General features: G+C 37.7%; 1 protein-coding gene across 2 annotated transcripts in view; it reads right to left on the reverse strand.

The window, feature by feature from the left end:
- HMMR (hyaluronan mediated motility receptor) overlaps window positions 1-18,289 on the reverse strand; it is a 39,020-nt gene that overhangs the window by 4,264 nt on the left and 16,467 nt on the right. The window contains exons 11-16 of one of the 2 annotated variants that reach the window (XM_044230056.1): window positions 14,403-14,617; window positions 10,556-10,672; window positions 4,507-4,653; window positions 4,068-4,220; window positions 3,896-3,988; window positions 2,419-2,602 (exon numbers count right to left, since the gene is read on the reverse strand). In XM_044230056.1, coding sequence (XP_044085991.1) covers window positions 2,419-2,602; window positions 3,896-3,988; window positions 4,068-4,220; window positions 4,507-4,653; window positions 10,556-10,672; window positions 14,403-14,617 — 909 coding nt within the window. Of the gene's footprint in view, window positions 1-2,418; window positions 2,603-3,888; window positions 3,989-4,067; window positions 4,221-4,506; window positions 4,654-10,555; window positions 10,673-14,402; window positions 14,618-18,289 lie in introns of both variants that reach the window. The other variant, XM_044230049.1, reaches the window with a different exon arrangement.

Raw genomic sequence — 18,289 nt, forward strand, 5'->3', positions numbered from 1 at the left:
AACTAGTAATGGAAACTTTCTCAACTTGATAAAGAGTATCTATGACAGACCCAAAGCTAATAGCATACTTAATGGTGAAAGTGTGAAAGCTTTCCCCCAAATTAGGACCAAAACAAGGATGTTCACTCCTGTCACTTCTATTCAACATTGTCCGGAGGTTCTATCCAGGGACTTAGGTAAGCAAAAGTAATCAAATGCACTGTTAGAAGTAAAACTACCTCTATTTATGAAAGACCTTCTATACAGAAAATCCTAAGGAAGCCACTAAAAAAACTATTACAACAAATAAATGAATTCAACAAGATTGGAGAATACAAGACCAGTACACAAAATCAATTTTATTTCTATATACTTGCAACAAACCACCTAAAAATGAAATTCATATATAACTTCATATACAATATCATTAAAAAGGATAAAATACTGAGGAATAAATTCAACAAAAGAAGTGTAAAACTTACATTTTGAAAATGCCAAAACATTGTTGAAAGAAATTAAAGATCTAAATAATTGGAAAAACATCTCACTTTCATGGATCAGAAGACATAACATAGTTAAGATGGTAATACCTCATGCCTATCTACACACTCAACATAATTCCCACATGAATCTTAAATGACTTCTTTGTAAAAGTTGAATAGCTGGTTCTGGAATTCATATGGAATTGCAAGGGACCCAGAATAGACAAAACAATCTTGAAAAAGGAGAAAGTAGGATGATTCATGCTTTCTGGTTTTAAAATTTATTACAAACCACTAGTAATCAAGACAGTATGGAAGTACAAGGATAGATCAGTGGAATATATTTGAGAGTCTAGAAATAAACCGTAAATAAACGGTAAGTTGATTTTCAACAGGGTGTTAAGACTATTCAATAGGGAAAGAATAGTATCTTTAAACAAATGGCAAGGGAACAACTAGAGGGGTGCCTGGGTGGCTCAGTGGGTTAAAACCTCTGCCTTCGGCTCAGGTCATGATCCCAGGGTTCTGGGATTGAGCCTTGCATTGGGCTCTCTGTTTGGCGGGGAGCCTGCTTCCTCCTCTTTCTCTGCCTGCTACTCTGTCTACTTGTGATCTCTGTCTGTCAAATTAATAAATAAAATCTTTGAAAAAAAAAAAAAAGAAAAGAGAACAACTAGATACCACATGCTAAAGAATAAAGTTAGACCCTTATCTCACACTGTATATAAAAACCTCAAACGGATCAATCAATGACCTAAATGTAAAAGCTAAAAGTGTAAAACTCTTAGAAGAAAACAGAGATAAATCTTCATGACCTAGGATTTGGCAAAGGACTGTTAAATGCCAAATAACAATAGACAAATGAAAAAAGAGACATGTTGGGCTTTGGCAAAATTTTGTGCTTCAATCAACATCATTAAGAAAGTGAAATAACCAGGTACCTGGGTGGCTCAGTGGGTTAAGCCTCTGCTTTCAGCTCAGGTCATGATCCCAGAGTCCTGGGATTGAGCCTCGAATCGGGCTTTCTGCTTGCCTGCTTCCCCCTCTCTCTGCCTTCCTCTCTGCCTACTTGTGATCTCTCTTTCTCTGTGTCAAACAAGTAAGTAAAATCTTAAAAAAAAAAAAAAAAAAAGTAAGGGGTTTCAATTTTCATTTTGATACAAATGTTCTAAAACTGTGGAGATGGTTGCATATCTGTGAATGTCCTAAAAACCACTGACTTGAATACTTTAACTGGGTGACTTATATGGTATGTGAATTATATCTTAATAAAGCTGTTAAAAAAAAAAAAACTTAAAAAATACTTAACTGGGGCGCCTGGGTGGCTCAGTGGGTTAAGCCTCTGCCTTCCGCTCAGGTCGTGATCTCAGGGTCCTGGGATCGAGCCCCACATCAGGCTCCCTGCTCAGCGGGGAGCCTGCTTCCTCCCCACTCTCTCTGCCTGCCTCTCTGCCTGCTTGTGATCTCTGTCTCTGTCAAATAAATAAACAAAATCTTTAAAAAAAAAAAAAAACTTAACTATCTTTTTCTTAAGTAATCTCTATGCCCAATGTGGGCTTGAACTCATGAGCCTGAGATCCGGAGTCAAATATTCTACCAACTGAGCCAGCCAGGTACCCCAAATGCTTAAACTATTTTTGAATACTGCTTATCTTTATATTTATTTATACCAAGGACTTTGCTGTTTTGTAAATCGAAATGGATGTGTAAAGCTTTACGAACTCTTCCAATTACACTAGTGATTTCCATTATACTAAGGAGAGAGTTGGAAACCTGAGAATATTAATAGCCATCTGGTCAACACTCTAAAATAAATCTGTAATTCTCAGATGGATGTTCCTCTATAAACTTCGTTTTTTCTGATACCAAAGTCCTTCCTTTAACTTAAATTTTATAGTTAGAATAACAAATGCCCCACCCTAATACTTTCAAGAGAATGAAATGTTATTTTACAAACCGATTTGAGTTGGCTGTTTTCATCTTTCAGTTTTACAACATGCTTGATTTTTTGCTTTAGATTTTGATGACCCAGTAATTTAGCATACGAATCTCTTAGTTTATTTAGTTGTTCCTGAGCTGCACCATGTTCATTCAACAAAGCCTGTTTCTCTGCTTCAAATGCATCCAGTTGTAGCTGAAAAAGAGTTTTTTAAAATAGATTTAGAAATAATAAATTTACATGTCTCATATAAACTACAAAAAAAACTCAAATACAAAAATAAAAAACAAAACCAAAAAACAAAACGATGGATGAAAACAGATCATGCTGGCATATTCTCAGGGCTCTCCATAAATTCCGTGAGACTCCTTAAAAAAACTTTGGTGTATTTCATTTCCAGGATCACTAAAACACAGGGAGAGAAGGCAAGCTAGACAGCCTAATCTGTGTGTCAGCTGGATCACCACGTTATAATCAACACTCTCACTTTTTTAAGTGGTAAGATTAGTGTTTATCTTTTTTTAAGATCTGTGTGTGTGTGTGTGTATTTTTTTTTTTTTAAGATTTTATTTTTATTTATTTGACAGACAGAGATCACAAGTAGGCAGAGAGGCAGGCAGAGAGAGAGGGGGAAGCAGGCTCCCTGCTGAGCAGAGAGACCGATGCGGGGCTCGATCCCAGGACCCTGAGATCATGACCTGAGCGGAAGGCAGAGGCCCAATCCACTGAGCCACCCAGGTGCCCCTTAAGATCGTTTATTAATTTGAGAAACACAGAAGGAGTGTAACAAAATTAAGGATCACAGATTTACATAAATTATCAAAAACTTATATCAGGACAGCCTGCTAAGCTATTACATCTCTTATTAGAAAGTAATTTTTAGGGGTGCCTGGGTGGCTCAGTGGGTTAAGCCTCTGCCTTCAGCTCGGGTCATGATCCCAGGGTCCTGGAATCGAGCCCCAAGTTGGGCTCTCTGCTCAGCAGGGAGCCTGCTTTCTCCTCTCTCTCTGCCTACTTGCGATCTCTGTCAAATAAATAAATAAATAAATAAATAAATTTTTTTAAAGATTTTATTTATTTATTTGAGAGAGAGACAGTGAGAGAGAGCATGAGCGAGGAGGTCAGAGAGAAAGCAGACTCCCCGTGGAGCTGAGAGCCCGATGCGGGACTCAATCCCCGGACTCGATCCCGGGACTCCAGGATCATGACCTGAGCCGAAGGCAGTCGTCCAACCAACTGAGCCACCCAGGCGTCCCAAATAAATAAAATTTTTTAAAAAAGTAATTTTTAGCCTATAAAAACTACACAAAAAAATGTATGCATAAGAATTTAAAAAAATTTATGTCTCCTTTAGTAGGAGTTAAGCTGGCACTGTAAATATACAGCAGAGTGATCTTTCAGAAACACCAAGTCACTGTGTGGACTGTGACAGGGAACAAAGTGAATGCCTAAAAGAAACAAAAGTGAGCATAGTCCCAGCTGACAAACCTGAAAAGGTTTTGTTTTATTATATAGTTCTTCATAAAGGAGACGCCACTTATTCATTTCCTCAGTTAACTCTGCCACTGTGTTTTCTTTTCCAGCTTTTCTGTAAGGAGAAATGAAATTTTAAAACATAGTATATTAGAAAAAATAACTGAGGCAGTCAGGTTCTAAACCTAGATTACCTTGCTTCTTCCTCTTCGAGTTGTTTCTTGAACTCTTCACCTTGTTGCTTGAGTTGGTTCTGCAAATCAGTTATTGTTTTAAGAGAAGAGACTGTGATTTCTTTAATTTCTGCTTCTTTAAGTGCTGACTTGGTCTGCAGATCTAGAAGCATCCTTCAGTTTGAGAGAGAAGAGTCCTTTAAACGTTTTATAACCACTTTAGTAACATTTCCTCTTTCTTTTACTTAACAAAACAAACCAACAAAACAAACTCAAGGAACTCTCCAAAAATTGTACTTTTTAAACTATGTAAACCTTTAATTTGTAATTGAAGATCACCCAAAGCAAGTCATGAAATTACAATTCCCTGCAACACTTAGTAACTGGCTTTCAACGACATTAAATTATCTTAACAGTTGTAAGGCTACATGTGTGGGCAGGTTTCAGTTCTCCCACATACCTTGCATATTCCTGATTTGCATTCTCAGTTGCCAATATCTGATGATGAATGTCCTCTGCACTTTTCTCGGCCTTGGCCACTTTTTCCTGAAGTGATGAATTCTCCAGCTTAAGATCTTCTATCTCACTAGCTGTTAATGCTTTATAACTTATTAAAAGGAAAATAAAAAGTTGAAGGATTTTTCTAACTATTGTATGCATGATAAACAAATAGCTCATTAGTTTTTATTTTATACAGTTTAAGGTAACACAAACAAACCCCTTATAAAATACCATGCATTTATGGAGGTAAAAATTCAGTATTCTGAGGTCAGTACTAATGAGCTTATATGGCATATGTTGCTCACTCAAGGAAAAAAATATTGAGTGCCTACTATGTGTATGAAGTATACGAAACATGAAAATTACTCCAAAACAAATATATGATCTCTGCACCTACTCTTACAGGGTTTATGCTCTTGTGGGGAAGACAAGGAAATGCCTCTCCAGGTCTTTGCAAAAAAAATGGGAAAATATATGTATAATAAAATTTATGTCATGAAGAAAACTTGAGGGGTTCTGTGTGGCTCAGTTGGTTAAATGTCTGCCTTTGGCTCAGGTCATGATCTGAGCCCTGGGATGGAGCCCTGCAAAGGGCTTAGCTGGGAGTCTGCTTTGCCCTCTTCTTCACCCTCTCCCACACTTGTGCATATGTGCAAGTGTGCTTTCTCTCTCTCTCATAAATAAGTGTATAAATAAATCTTAAAAAAAGGAAAAGAAAACTAAAGCACACCTTAAGCTGAGCTTAAATGCATTCCCATATGATCAGTTCAACAGAAGCAGAAAAACATTTAACAAAGTACAACATCCATTCATGATAAAAACTTTCTGCAAAGTAGGTCTAGAGGGAACATACCTCAACATAATAAAGACCTTTTATGAAAAACCCACAGGCAACATCATAGCCAATAGTGAAAAACTGAGAGCTTTTCTTTTAGGAAGAGCTCTTCCTGTTTTTTTTTAAAGATTTTATTTATTTGACAGAGAGAAATCACAAGTAGGCAGAGAGCAGGCAGAGAGAGAGGGGGGAGGAAGCAGGTTCCCTGCGGAGCAGAGAGCCCGGACCTGGGGCTCGGTCCCAGGACCCTGGGACCATGACCTGAGCTGAAGGCAGAGGCTTTAACCCACTGAGCCACCCAGGCGCCCCAGGAAGAGCTCTTCCTTTAAGAAAAGAGCTTTTCCAGGGCGCCTGGGTGGCTCAGTGGGTTAAGCCTCTGCCTTTGGCTCAGGTCATAATCTCAGTGCCCTGGGATCAAAACGCAAGGGGCTCTCTGCTCAGCAGGGAGCCTGCTTCCCCTCCCCCCTTTCTGCTCGCCTCTCTGCCTACTTGTAATCTGTCAAATAAATAAAATCTTTAAAAACAAACAAACAAAAAAAAATAAAAGAGCTTTTCCCTTAAGGTCAGGAACAAGACAAGGATGTTTACTCCACCACTTTTATTCAACATAGTACTGCAAATACTACATAGTCCTAGCCACAGCAATTACACAACAAAAAGAAATAAAAGGCATCCCAACTGGTAAGTAAGTGAAACTCTATTTGCAAAGTACATGACATTATGTATAGAAAACCCTAAAGATTGTACCAAGAAACTACTGGAACTGATAAATGAATTCAGTAAAGTCACAGGATACAAAACTAATACACAGAAATGTGTTGTATTACTTTACACTAATAGTGAAGCAGAAGAAAGAGAAATTAAGAAAATACAATTTACAATTTTACCAAAAACAATATCTAGGAATAAATTTAACCAAAGAAGTGAAAAACCTGACTCTAAAAACTATAAAACATTGATGGAAGAAATTCAAAGGAATTTCCAAGGAAATGGAAAGGCATTCCATGCTCATAGGTTGAAAGAACGAATATTGTTAAAACGTCTATAACTGCCCAAAGCAATCTACAGATGTAATGCTATCCCTATCAAAACAACAAAAGCGACAGTATGTGACATGGTAAGTGCTGTGAAATGTGTAAGCCTGACAATTCACAGACCCATACCCGTGAGGCAAATAATACATTATATGTTAATAAAAATTAAGAAAAAAACCCCAAAACACTGAAAGCTTTTGCATAGAACTAGAACAAACAATCCCCAAATGTGTATGGAACCACAAAGACCTCAAACAGTCAAAGCAATCTTGAAAAAGAAAAACAAAACTTGAGGTACTACAACTTTAGATTTCAAGTCATATTACAAAGTGGTTGTAATTAAAACAGTATGGTACAAGTATAAAAACAGACACAAAGATCAATAAAACAGAACAGAAAATCTGGAAATAATCCCACAATTATATGGTCAATTAATCTTGGACAAAGGAAGAAGGAATATACAATAGGAGAAAGACAATTTCTTCAATAAATGTTGTTGGTAAAACTGGATAGCTACCTGAAAAAGAATGAAACTGGACCACTTTCTTTCACCATACACAAAAATAAGCTCAAAATTTATTAAAAACCTGTATGTGAGACCTGAAATCATAAAAATCCTTGAAGAGAGCATCACATTAATCTGACATTGGTTATAGTAATATTTTTCTAGATATAGTCTCCTGAAGCAAGGGGAATAAAAGCAAAAATAAACTACTGGGATCACAGCAGAATAAAAGGTTTTGGCGCAGTGAAGGAAACGATCAATACAACTAAAAGGCAACACACTGAGTGGGAGAAGATATTTGCAAATGACATATTTGATGATGGGTTAGCATCCAAAATATATAAAGAACTGATACAACTCAGTATCTAAAAAACAAATACTGCAATTAACAAATGAGCAGAAGACATGAACAGAAATTTCTCCAGAGATCCAGATGGCCAACAGACACATGAAAAGATGCTCAATATGACTCATCAACAGAGAAATGTAAATCAAAATTACAATGAGATATTACCTCACACTTATCAGAATGGCTAACCTCAAAAACACAAAAAACAACAAGTGTTGACAAGGTTGTGGAGAAAAAGGCACCCTCTTGCACTACTGTTGGGAACGCTAACTGGCACAGCCATTGCGGAAGACAGTATGGAGGTTCATCAAAAAATTAAAAACAGAAATATCCTATGACCCAGTAATCACACTGCTGGGTATTTTCCCCCTAAATACAAAAGCATTCATTCAAAGGGATACATGCACCCCTATGTTTACAGCAGTATTATCAACAATAGCCAAACTATGGAAGTGGTCCCAGTGTCCATTGAGAGATGAATGCATATAGAAGATGTGGTAGATATATACAATGGAATAATATTCACCCATAAAAAAGAAATGAAATCTTGCTATTTGCTACAACATGGATAGAGCCAGAGAGTACGCTGCTAAATACAATAAGTCAGAAAAAGAAAAATACCATATGGTTTCGCTCATGTGGAATTTAAGAAACAAACAAGCAAAAATAAATAGATTAACCAAGAAACAGACTCTTAATTATAGAGAATAAACTGATTGTTACCAGAGGGGTGGGTGGGGGGATGGGCGAAATAGGGAATGGGGATTAAGGAGTACACTTATAATGATGTAAAAAGATAAAATGAAATAAATAATAAAAGATATGAAAAAGCACCCAAAAGCCCAAAGTGAGAATGGGTAAATTATATTAATAAAATCAAATATTCTACAGCAGTTACTATGAACAAACTATAACCTCAGTCAATAATGTGACTCAATTCTTGAAACATACATATTGCAGAATATAAAGACAAGTCTCAGGAAACGACATAGAGCATAATGACATTTTTTGGCAAGATTCAGGAAAAAGGCAAAATTATAAAATATATTTGTATGGAGATGCATGCTATAAAATTATACACGGGAAAAAAGTGAGGAAATTGTTAATGTATGCTTTAAATGGTGTTATTTGTTGGTGGAAAGCAGCCAGATGGGATAGTAGTAGAACCCCTATATAATACTAAATTGTTGAAATGTTTTGGCTTACTGGTTTGGATGTCTTTTATTGATTCATACATTTTTTTTTTAAAGATTTTATTTATTTATTTGACAGAGAGATAAATCACAAGTAGACAGAGAGGCAGGCAGAGAGAGAGGGAGAAGCAGGCTCCTGCTCAGCAGAGAGCCTGATGTGGGGCTAGATCCCAGGACCCTGAGACCATGACCTGAGCCGAAGGCAGAGGCTTAAGCCACTGAGCTACCCAGGTGCCCCTGACTCCTACATGTTGATTTTATATTTATGTTTTATAATTTATGTGTTGTATATCATTTGTATTTATTAAATATACTAAAATAGATATAAGAAAAAGAGACTTCATTCCAAAATGCTCTAAATATAATAAAAATGTTTGTATCAATATGCTCTTGGTGTGAGATGCACACAAATTTCTTTTTTTTTTTCCAATTTATTTATTTTCAGAAAACCAGTATTCATTATTCTTTCACCACACCCGCACACAAATTTCTTAAATTATCCCTGAAATTTATAGTTCCCCCCGAAATAAAAATTTTTTTAAAAAGGGAAGTAGGTAGATAGAATAGGAAGTGAGGAAATAGATACAGTAGATATAATCTTCTATCAAGACAATCTATAAAGATGAGTACAATTTTGGATTAAGAAGGGTGTTGTGAGTGAGAGGTGTTGCTGGATAGCTGCAAAAGGAAGTGGGGGAGTGAAAGGAATTAATAAAATTTATGTATTTTAAAGATTTTATTTATTTATGTGAGAGAGAGAAAGAGAATGCGTGTGAGTGAGTGGCGGGGAGGTGAGGAAGAGACAGAGAGGCAGGGAAAGAAGAAGGAAAGAATCTCAAGCGGACCACATCTTGAGCACAGAGCCTGAAGTGCGGTTTGATCTAATGACCCTGGGATCAAGACCTGAGCTGAAACCAAGAGTCTGATGCTTAAAAGATTGAGCTACCCAGGGACCCCTAAAGCTTAAGTATTTTTTCATATATATATATATATATATTTTTTTTTTTTTAAGATTTGAGTGAGTACGCTAGCGGGGGAGGGGTAGAGGGCAGGAGAGGGGGAGGGAGAGAGAGAGAGAGAGAGAGAGAGAGGCAGACTCCCTGCTGAACACAGGGCTCTATCTCATTACCCTGAGATCATGACCTGAGCCTAAATCAAGAGTCAGACGATTAAATGACTGAGTCACCCAGATGCCCCTATAATTTATGTATTTTATTTTATTTTAAAGATTTCATTTATTTATTTGAAAGAGAGAGAATGAGAGAGAGAGAGCACGAGAGTGGGGAGGGTCAGAGGGAGAAGCAGACTCCCGCTGAGCAGGGAGCCCAATGCGGGATTGGATCCTGGGACTCCAGGATCATGACCTGAGCCAAAGGCAGTCACTTAGCCAACTGCCACCCCGATGCCCCTAAAGTTTATGTATTTCATTTTGTTTTCTTAAGATTTTATTTATTTATTTGACAGAGAGAGACACACACAGAGAGAAGGAACACAAGCAGGGGGAATGGGAGAGGGAGAAGCAGAGCCTGATGCGGGGCTTGATCCCAGGACTCCGGAATCATGACCCAAGCCGAAGGCAGACACTCAATGACTGAGCCACCCAGGTGCTCCAAATTTATGTATTTTAAAGATAAATGCACATTAACATTTTTTTATACTGATTGAGACAAATTCAGTAGAAAGGTTGAAAAGGACAAATGGAATAATGTTACTGAAGGCTAAAAGACTGGAACACTTGTCCTGTAATAGGTGAGATGATGAGATGAGCATAAATGCAGGTGTGTTTACAGGTTTGGTAATGAGGAGATAAAACCTTAAAAATTCTTTGTGAGGAAAAAGATGGTGTCAGGAGAGTAAGACAGAAGTGCCAATGGTTTGAGAGTACATGAAATTTGATGGGATGGCAGGAAAGGAAATTTGCATGCATAGTAAGATTACCAGGTGATAATCCTAAATGCCCATTTATGGCTGGTAATTATGGAATTTAGAGTAATACCAATGCCTCTATTACTGTGGTTATATTTTCAGATTTTGCTAAACAAGTCTCCCCACTCATATTATATTTGAGAGTGCCGGCTCCCGAGAAAAATACCTTTCAAACTGAGCAGTAACGTCTCCAAGGTTTTGCACTGTACTATCATACTTCTCCTGTAAAAGCAGGATAGTCTGACTGTGAGTAGCATTAATTTTTTCCAGTTCAGCTTCTTTCCTAAGGAACAATTAAAAGATAAAACACTAATTACAAATCATTATTCTAAGGAAGGGATTAGTATTTACCTTTTGATACTGTGAATCACGTGTCCAAAGTCTGCATCTTTGTATCCACTACTGGATAGCTTAGATCTAACTTTACAGTCTGCTTCTAATAGCATGTTTACTTATGCACTAACTTCTCTTCTGGCTTCATCTTATCTTTCCTTCCCCCTTATCTTACTTTTGTTTTTATCCTAATTTACTCATTTCTAAATTTATCTTTCAATATTACATGTACTTATATAAATAGTTAAAACATTCTTTTTTGAAGAAGGTAAGGTAAAAAGACTAAAACAATCTTAACAGCAGCAACCAAAACTAAAGAAAAATTACCAGTTTAAAACACTTGGATTGAATAAAGTCTCTGCATTTAAATATTTAAGAAATACTAAGTGTCTTTAACTTCACTTGGTATTTCTTTGAAAAAAGTTCATAGGGATCCCTGGGTGGCTCAGTCAGTTAAGTGTCTGCCTTCAGCTCAGGTCACGATCCCAGGGTCCTGGGATTGAGCCCTGCATTGTTTCTTCCTCTCCCTCTGCCAGCTGCTGCCCTTCCCATGTGCTTTCTGTCAAATAAAGAAACAGAATCTTGAAAAACAAAAAAGAAAAGAGTTTTTAGGACTATATAGATTTATTTCAGTAATCTTCATAATAAATTGTTATTACCTAAAGATTCAATAAGTTATTTGGTAGATTATTATTCATTTATAGGCTGTCAGACACAGAAAATAAACAGCTAATCAAATTCCTTCCCCCCCCTTTTTTCTTTAAAGATTTTATTTATTTATTTGACAGAGAGAGATCACAAGTAGGCATAGAGACAGGTGGGGGCGGAGGGAGGGTGGGGAAGGCTCCCTGCTGAGCAGAGAGCCTGATGTGGGCCTCAAGATCCCAGGACCCTGAGATCATGACCTGAGCCAAAGGCAGAGGCTTAACCCACTGAGCCACCCTGGAGCCTCAAATTGCTTCCTTTTTAAAAATTTTAAATTATTTATTAATTATGTTCAATTAGCCAGCATATAGTACATCATTAGTTTTTGTTGTAGTGTTAAAAGATTCATTAGGTGCATATAACATTCAGTGCTCAGCAAAACACGCAGCCTCCTTAAGATCACTTGGTAACCCCATCTCTCCTCATCAAATTCCTCCTATAATGAGTATGGGATTTCAAAAGTATATACAGCAATAGCCGAAAGCAATCACATAGTAGTATAGGATTTATGACAAAAATATTCTCTTCCCTGTCCCATAGAGAAATCACTTTCAATTTTCTTAGTTTTTTCTTATGCTTCTAAAATTTCCAGGCTGGAAGGGACTTTAAAGATCATGTCATTAAAACCTCTTAATTTTGGGGACGGCTGGGTGGCTCAGTTGGTTAAGCAGCTGCCTTCGGCTCAGGTCATGATCCCAGCCTCCTGGGATCGAGTCCCACATTGGGCTCCCTGCTCAGCAGGGAGCCTGCTTCTCCCTCTGCCTCTGCCTGCCTCTCTATCTGCCTGTGCTCACTCTCTCTGTCAAATAAATAAATAAATAAATTTTTAAAAAAATTTTAATTATTTTTTATAATTATTTATGATTATTTTAAATTATTTATTTATTTATTTATTTATTTGACAGAGAGAGAGAGAGAGAGAGATGACAAGCAGGCAGAGAGGCAGGCAGAGAGAGAGAGGAGGAAGCAGACTCCCCGCTGAGCAGAGAGCCCAATGTGGGGCTCGATCACAGGACTCTGAGATCATGACCTGAGCCGAAGGCAGCGACTTAACCCACTGAGCCACCCAGGCGCCCCAAATAAATACAATCTTTTAAAAAAAACAAAACAACAACTCAGTTTTGTGTCTAATGTAATAGAAAATCAAAGAAATTAGAATTGTCTTGCTTAGGATCACAGAGCTGGTTAGCAGATCCAGCAATAAAATCCTTATCTCCTGACCTCTGTACCCAGTTCCTTGAGTTCGCATAAATGATTGTCTCAACATTCTTTCCTCCCCGAAACTGACATCATCTACTCAGTTTCTTTCTTTTTTCTTTTTCTTTTTTTTTTTTTTTTGACAGAGAGAGATCACAAGTAGGCAGAGAGGGCAGGCAGAGAGAGAGGAGGAAGCAGGCTCCCGGCTGAGCAGAGAGCCTGATGCAGGACTCGATCCCAGGACCCTGAGATCATGACCTGAGCCAAAGGCAGCAGCCTAACCCACTGAGCCACACAGGCGCCTCATCTACTCAGTTTCTTAAAGTGCCTGTTCCCTGAGCCTGGCTCCAGCATAGAATAATTCCCCTAATAACACTTTGGTACTTACCGCTTCCCTCAAAAGCAGGCTATATATAAAAGCTTTGTTTCCTTTTTATCTCTCATTACCACAAGAAAACAGAAAAAGGATTGTAGTAAAAATATGTTAACAGAAGAGAGATACACAGTTGTTAGCTACATTATAATTCTGTGGACTCATGTATAGTTCTTGGTTCCTTCTTAGAAATATTTTTAGTACGGAAATCCCAAGGACTAAAAAAACAATTATTTTAGGTGTAATTTGAACTTAAGAATCAACCTGGATATTTTAATTTAAATAATGTGGTGCAGAAGGATGCATAATGTAATAAAAATAGGGGATTAGAATTAAAAGCAAAGTCCAAGGCGAACCTGGCTGGCTCAGTCAGAGGAGCATGTGACTCTTGATCTTGGGGTTGTGAGTTCAAGCCCTACAGTGGGTGTGGGAAATATTAAAAAAAAAAGAAAAAAGAGGGGCGCCTGTGTAGTTCAGTGGGTTGGGCCTCTGCCTTCAGCTCGGGTCATGGTCTCGGGGTCCTGGGACTGTACCCCATATTGGGCTGTCTGCTTGGTGGGGAGTCTGCTTCACCCCCTCTCTCTGCCTGCTTGTGATCTCTCTCTGTCAAATAAATAAAAATTTTTTAAAAATCTTAAAAGGAAAATTTAAAAAAAAAAGAAAAGAAAAGAAAGAAAAAAGATGGGTGCCTGGATGGCTCAGTCATTAAGCATCTGCCTTTGGCTCAGGTCATGATCCCAGGGTTCTGGGATCGAGCCCCACATCGGGCTTCCTGCACAGCAGGCAGCCTACTTCTCCCTCTGTCCCTTGCTTGTGTTGTTGTGTCTCTTTCTGTCAAATAAATAAATAAAATCTTAAAAGAAAAAAGAGAAGTTTGAGATCTCTTAAATTTCTTATTTTTGAATATTTCCCAGGGTTTGGTTATTCTTTTCTATTCTTTTGCTTTTTTGATTGCTACTTCTGAGAGCACAGGTACTCAGTAATTAAAGGTGCAACTTATGCAACGTAAACTAATGTACACATAGGTGAAAAGCGGAAATGTTTCTTATTCAAGGTGGGATTCAGACCTTTGTTTTCTTTCTACATCTGTTATTGCTATAATGTTGATACCCAATAATTTTAGACAACACATGAGCAGTAAGGGAACCCCAAATTTTGGTCATTTATTAACATCCTTTTAAACTTTTGGCCTGAAAAAAAAAGAAGCTACGCTTCTGACTTCGGCTGTCATATTTGTTTGCCTAAACATCCTATGGATATACTTATTTCTCTCTATTCCTTATTTGTGAAATAATTCCAATCTCACTTACTTGCATGACTGACCTATGAATCCTGAGAGAATGTACTGGAAAACACTTTTTAACATCTGAAGTCATATCAGACACAAGGTCTTATTAATACAAACCCTCTCAGCTTTTCTTCTAGGAGTTTCAGTTCTTCAGCTCGAGATTTTGTTTCCTCTTCCAACTGTCTGACTAGCCTTTCAGCTTGTTCCTCCTTTTGCTGTAATTTATCTAGTTCATCCAGTGCTTGCTTTAATTCTTCCTCAAAGAGATTCCTCTCTTTCATCATTTCCTCTTGAAAAGAACAGAGCTTCTGTTGAAGACTGGAGGACAATTCCTACATCCAAACAGAAAACCACTGAAATAGTATGAAATGGCCTTCTGAGGCTTTTACTAAGCACAAAAAAGAAGTACAGATAATAAAGTATGAATACTTAATTCGAGAACTTCAAAGAAACTTGAAAAGTACAGATGTCACCTGCGTGTTGTCATGGATTATATCCTGCACCGTGTTAACACTGTGGTAAATGTTGTTTCAGTCTTTATTCTATGTATCGCACACCCACAACACACTTCTTGTAAAATTAAAATTATAATTTACAACTGAATTTTAGCATTTATCTTTCTCAGATGATACTATTTGAAAGGTATACTGTGATTTCAATAGTATAAAAATGTATTTTAATGTTATACTATAAATCACTACTGTCAAAAAATTCTAACATTAAAATAAAGTAAAAAAGGGGCACCTGGGTGGCTCAGTGGGTTAAGCCTCTGCCTTCGGCTTGGGTCATGATCTCAGGGTCCTGGGATTGAGCCCTACATCGGGCTCTCTGCTCGCAGGGAGCCTGCTTTCCCCCCTCTCTCCCTGCCCACCTCTCTGCCCACTTCTGTTCTCTGTCAAATAAATAAATAAAATCTTTAAAAAATAAAAAATAAAGAAGACAGAAATAAATGGAGGGATACTCTGTCCTCGTGGATTGGAAAATTAATATTGTTAAAATATTCATACAACCATAGCAATCTATAGATTCTACGCATTCCCTATCGAAACGGGAAATTTTACAGAAATAGAACAATACTAAAATTTGTATTGAAACATAAATGACCCTGAATAGCCAAAGTGATCTTGAGAAAGAAGAACAAAATTGGGGGCATTATGCTCCCTGATTTCAAACTCTCTTACAAATCTATAGTACTCAAAACAGTATGGTATTGGCATAAAAACAGATACATTGAGGGGTGCCTGGTGGCTCAGTTGGTTAAGTGTCTGCCATTGGGTCAGGTCATGATCCCAGGGGTCCTGGGATCAAGCCCTACATTGGGTCCTTTGTTCAGCAGGGAACCCGCTTCTCCCTCTGTGTGTGTCAAATAAATAAAACCTTAAAAAAAAAAAATAGATATATCAGTCAACAAACAAAAAACAGAAACAAAAAAAATAGACACATCAATCAATAGAATAGAGCCCAGAAACAAACCCATACATACAGTCAATTAATTTATGATAAAAGAGGCAAAAAATATACAATGGGGAAAGAACAGTTTCTTCAATAAATGGTATGGGGAAAACTGGAAAACCACAAGCAAAAGAAGGAAGGTGGACCTACTACCTTATACCATAAACAAAAATTAACTCAAAATAGATTAAAGCCTTGAATATAAGACCTGAAAACATAAAACTTCTAGAAGAAAACATAGTAAGCAACTTGACATTGATCTTGGTGATGATCTTTTGGATATGACACCAAAGCAAAGGCAACAAAAGCAAAAATAAACAAATGGGATGGTATTAAACTAAAAAGCTTCTACAAGAAGGGAAACCATCCAGAAAATGAAAATGTAGCCTACTAAATGGGAGAAAATATTTGCAAATCATATATCTGATAAGGGATTAATATCCAAAATATGTAAGGAACCCTTACAGTTCAAAAGCAAATAAATAAATAAATAAATAAATAAAACACCCTAACAATCTGATTGAAAACTGGGCAGCAAGTATGAATAGATGTTTCTCCAAAGACATATAGACAGTCAACAGGTACATGAAAAGATGCTCGAAAACACTCATCAACAGGGAAAAGCAAATCAAAACCACAATGAGATTTACCTCACACCTGTCAGAATGGTTTTTATCAAAAGGACAAGAAACAGGAGTGCCTGGCTGGCTCAGTTGGTAGACAATGTGACTCCTGATCTTGGGATCATGAGTTCAAACCCCACCTTGGGCACTGAAATTCCCTCCCCTCAAAAAGGACAAGAAATAGGGGCGCCTGGGTGGCTCAGTGGGTTAAGCCTCTGCCTTCCGCTCAGGTCATGATCCCAGGGTCCTGGGATCGAGTCCCGCATCGGGCTCTCTGCTCTGCAGGGAGCCTGCTTCCTCCTCTCTCTCTGCCTGCCTCTCTGCCTACTTGTGATCTCTGTCAGAGAAATAAAGAAAAAATCTTTAAAAAAAAAAAAAAAAAAGGACAAGAAATAGTAAAAGAGTAAGTGTTGGAGAGGATGTAGAGAAAAGCGAACCCTTGTGCACTGTTGGTGTGACTATCAGTTGGTGCAGTCACTATGGAAAACAGTATGAACGTTTCTCAAAAAATTAAATACACAACTGCCATACATCCAGCAATTCCACCGCTAAGTATTCATCTGAAGAAAATGAAAATACAAAAGATATATGCATCCAATGTACACATCAGCATTATTTACAATCATCAAGATACTGAAAAAATTTAAACATCTACTGATGGATGAATAGATAAAGAAAATGTGGTATATACACAATTGAGTATTATTTACCCGTTAAATAAAGAAGAAAATCTATGATGTTATGGATGGACTTTGAGGATATTGTAATGAATGAAATAAATCAGACAAAGAAAATTACTATATGATCTTACTTATATGTGGAATCTAAAAACAAACAAATAAAAAATCCAGCTACAGAGAACAGACTGGTGCTTGCCTGAGGCAAGGGTGGGCAAAATGGGGGAAGGAGTCAAAAGGTATATTACTTCCAGTTATAAAATACTCAGTCATGGGGATATAATGTACAGTGGGGTGACTATAGTTAACAATACTGTATGGCATATTTGAAAGTTGCTAAAAGAGTAGATCTTATTTTTTTTATAATTTTTTTTTTTTAATTTAAAGATTTTATTTATTTATTTGAGAGAGAGAGACAGTGAGAGAGAGCATGAGCGAGGAGAAGGTCAGAGAGCAAAGCAGACTCCCCATGGAGCTGGGAGCCTGATGTGGGACTCGATCCCGGGACTCCAGGATCACGCCCTGAGCCGAAGGCAGTCGTCCAACCAACTGCGCCACCCAGGCGTCCCTAAAAGAGTAGATCTTAAGGGGTGCCTGGGTGGCTCAGTGGTTAAGTGTTGGCCTTTGGCTCAGGTCGCAATCCCAGGTGCTGGGATTGAGCTCCACATCGGGCTTTCTCCCTCTCCCTCTGTCTCCTGCTCTGCCTACTTGTGCTCTCTGTCAAACAAATAAATAAAATCTTAAAAAAAAAAAAAAAAAAGAGTAGATATTAAATGTTCTCCTTAGAAGGAAAAAAAAATTCTTTAGCTATCTATAGTGATAGATGCTAACTAGGCTTATTGTGATAATTTCGCAATATATACAAATCTTGAATTGTTATGTTGTTTACTAGAAACTCATATACTGTTGTATGTCAATTTATACCTCAATCAAAAACCAAAACCAAAACCTGATATAGATGTGCCCACAGCACTTAATGAAAGAAAACCAGACCCTTTGCCTTTGAGAAGAATGGTCACTGTAAACAAGCATTCTCTCTACACTTTACACTCCTAACAATGCATTTAGGATCTTTTTTTTTAAAGATTTTATTTATTTATTTGACACAGAGAGAGAGAGAGATCACAAGTATGCAGAGAGGCAGGCAGGGGTGGTGGGGGGTGGGGGAAGCCTCTCCCTGCTGAGCAGAGAGCCCGATATGGGGCTCGATCCCAGGGCCCTGAGACCATGACCTGAGCCAAAGGCAGAGGCT

This window comes from Neovison vison, chromosome 1, assembly GCF_020171115.1.
Source record: "Neovison vison isolate M4711 chromosome 1, ASM_NN_V1, whole genome shotgun sequence".
Taxonomy (NCBI): domain Eukaryota; kingdom Metazoa; phylum Chordata; class Mammalia; order Carnivora; family Mustelidae; genus Neogale; species Neogale vison.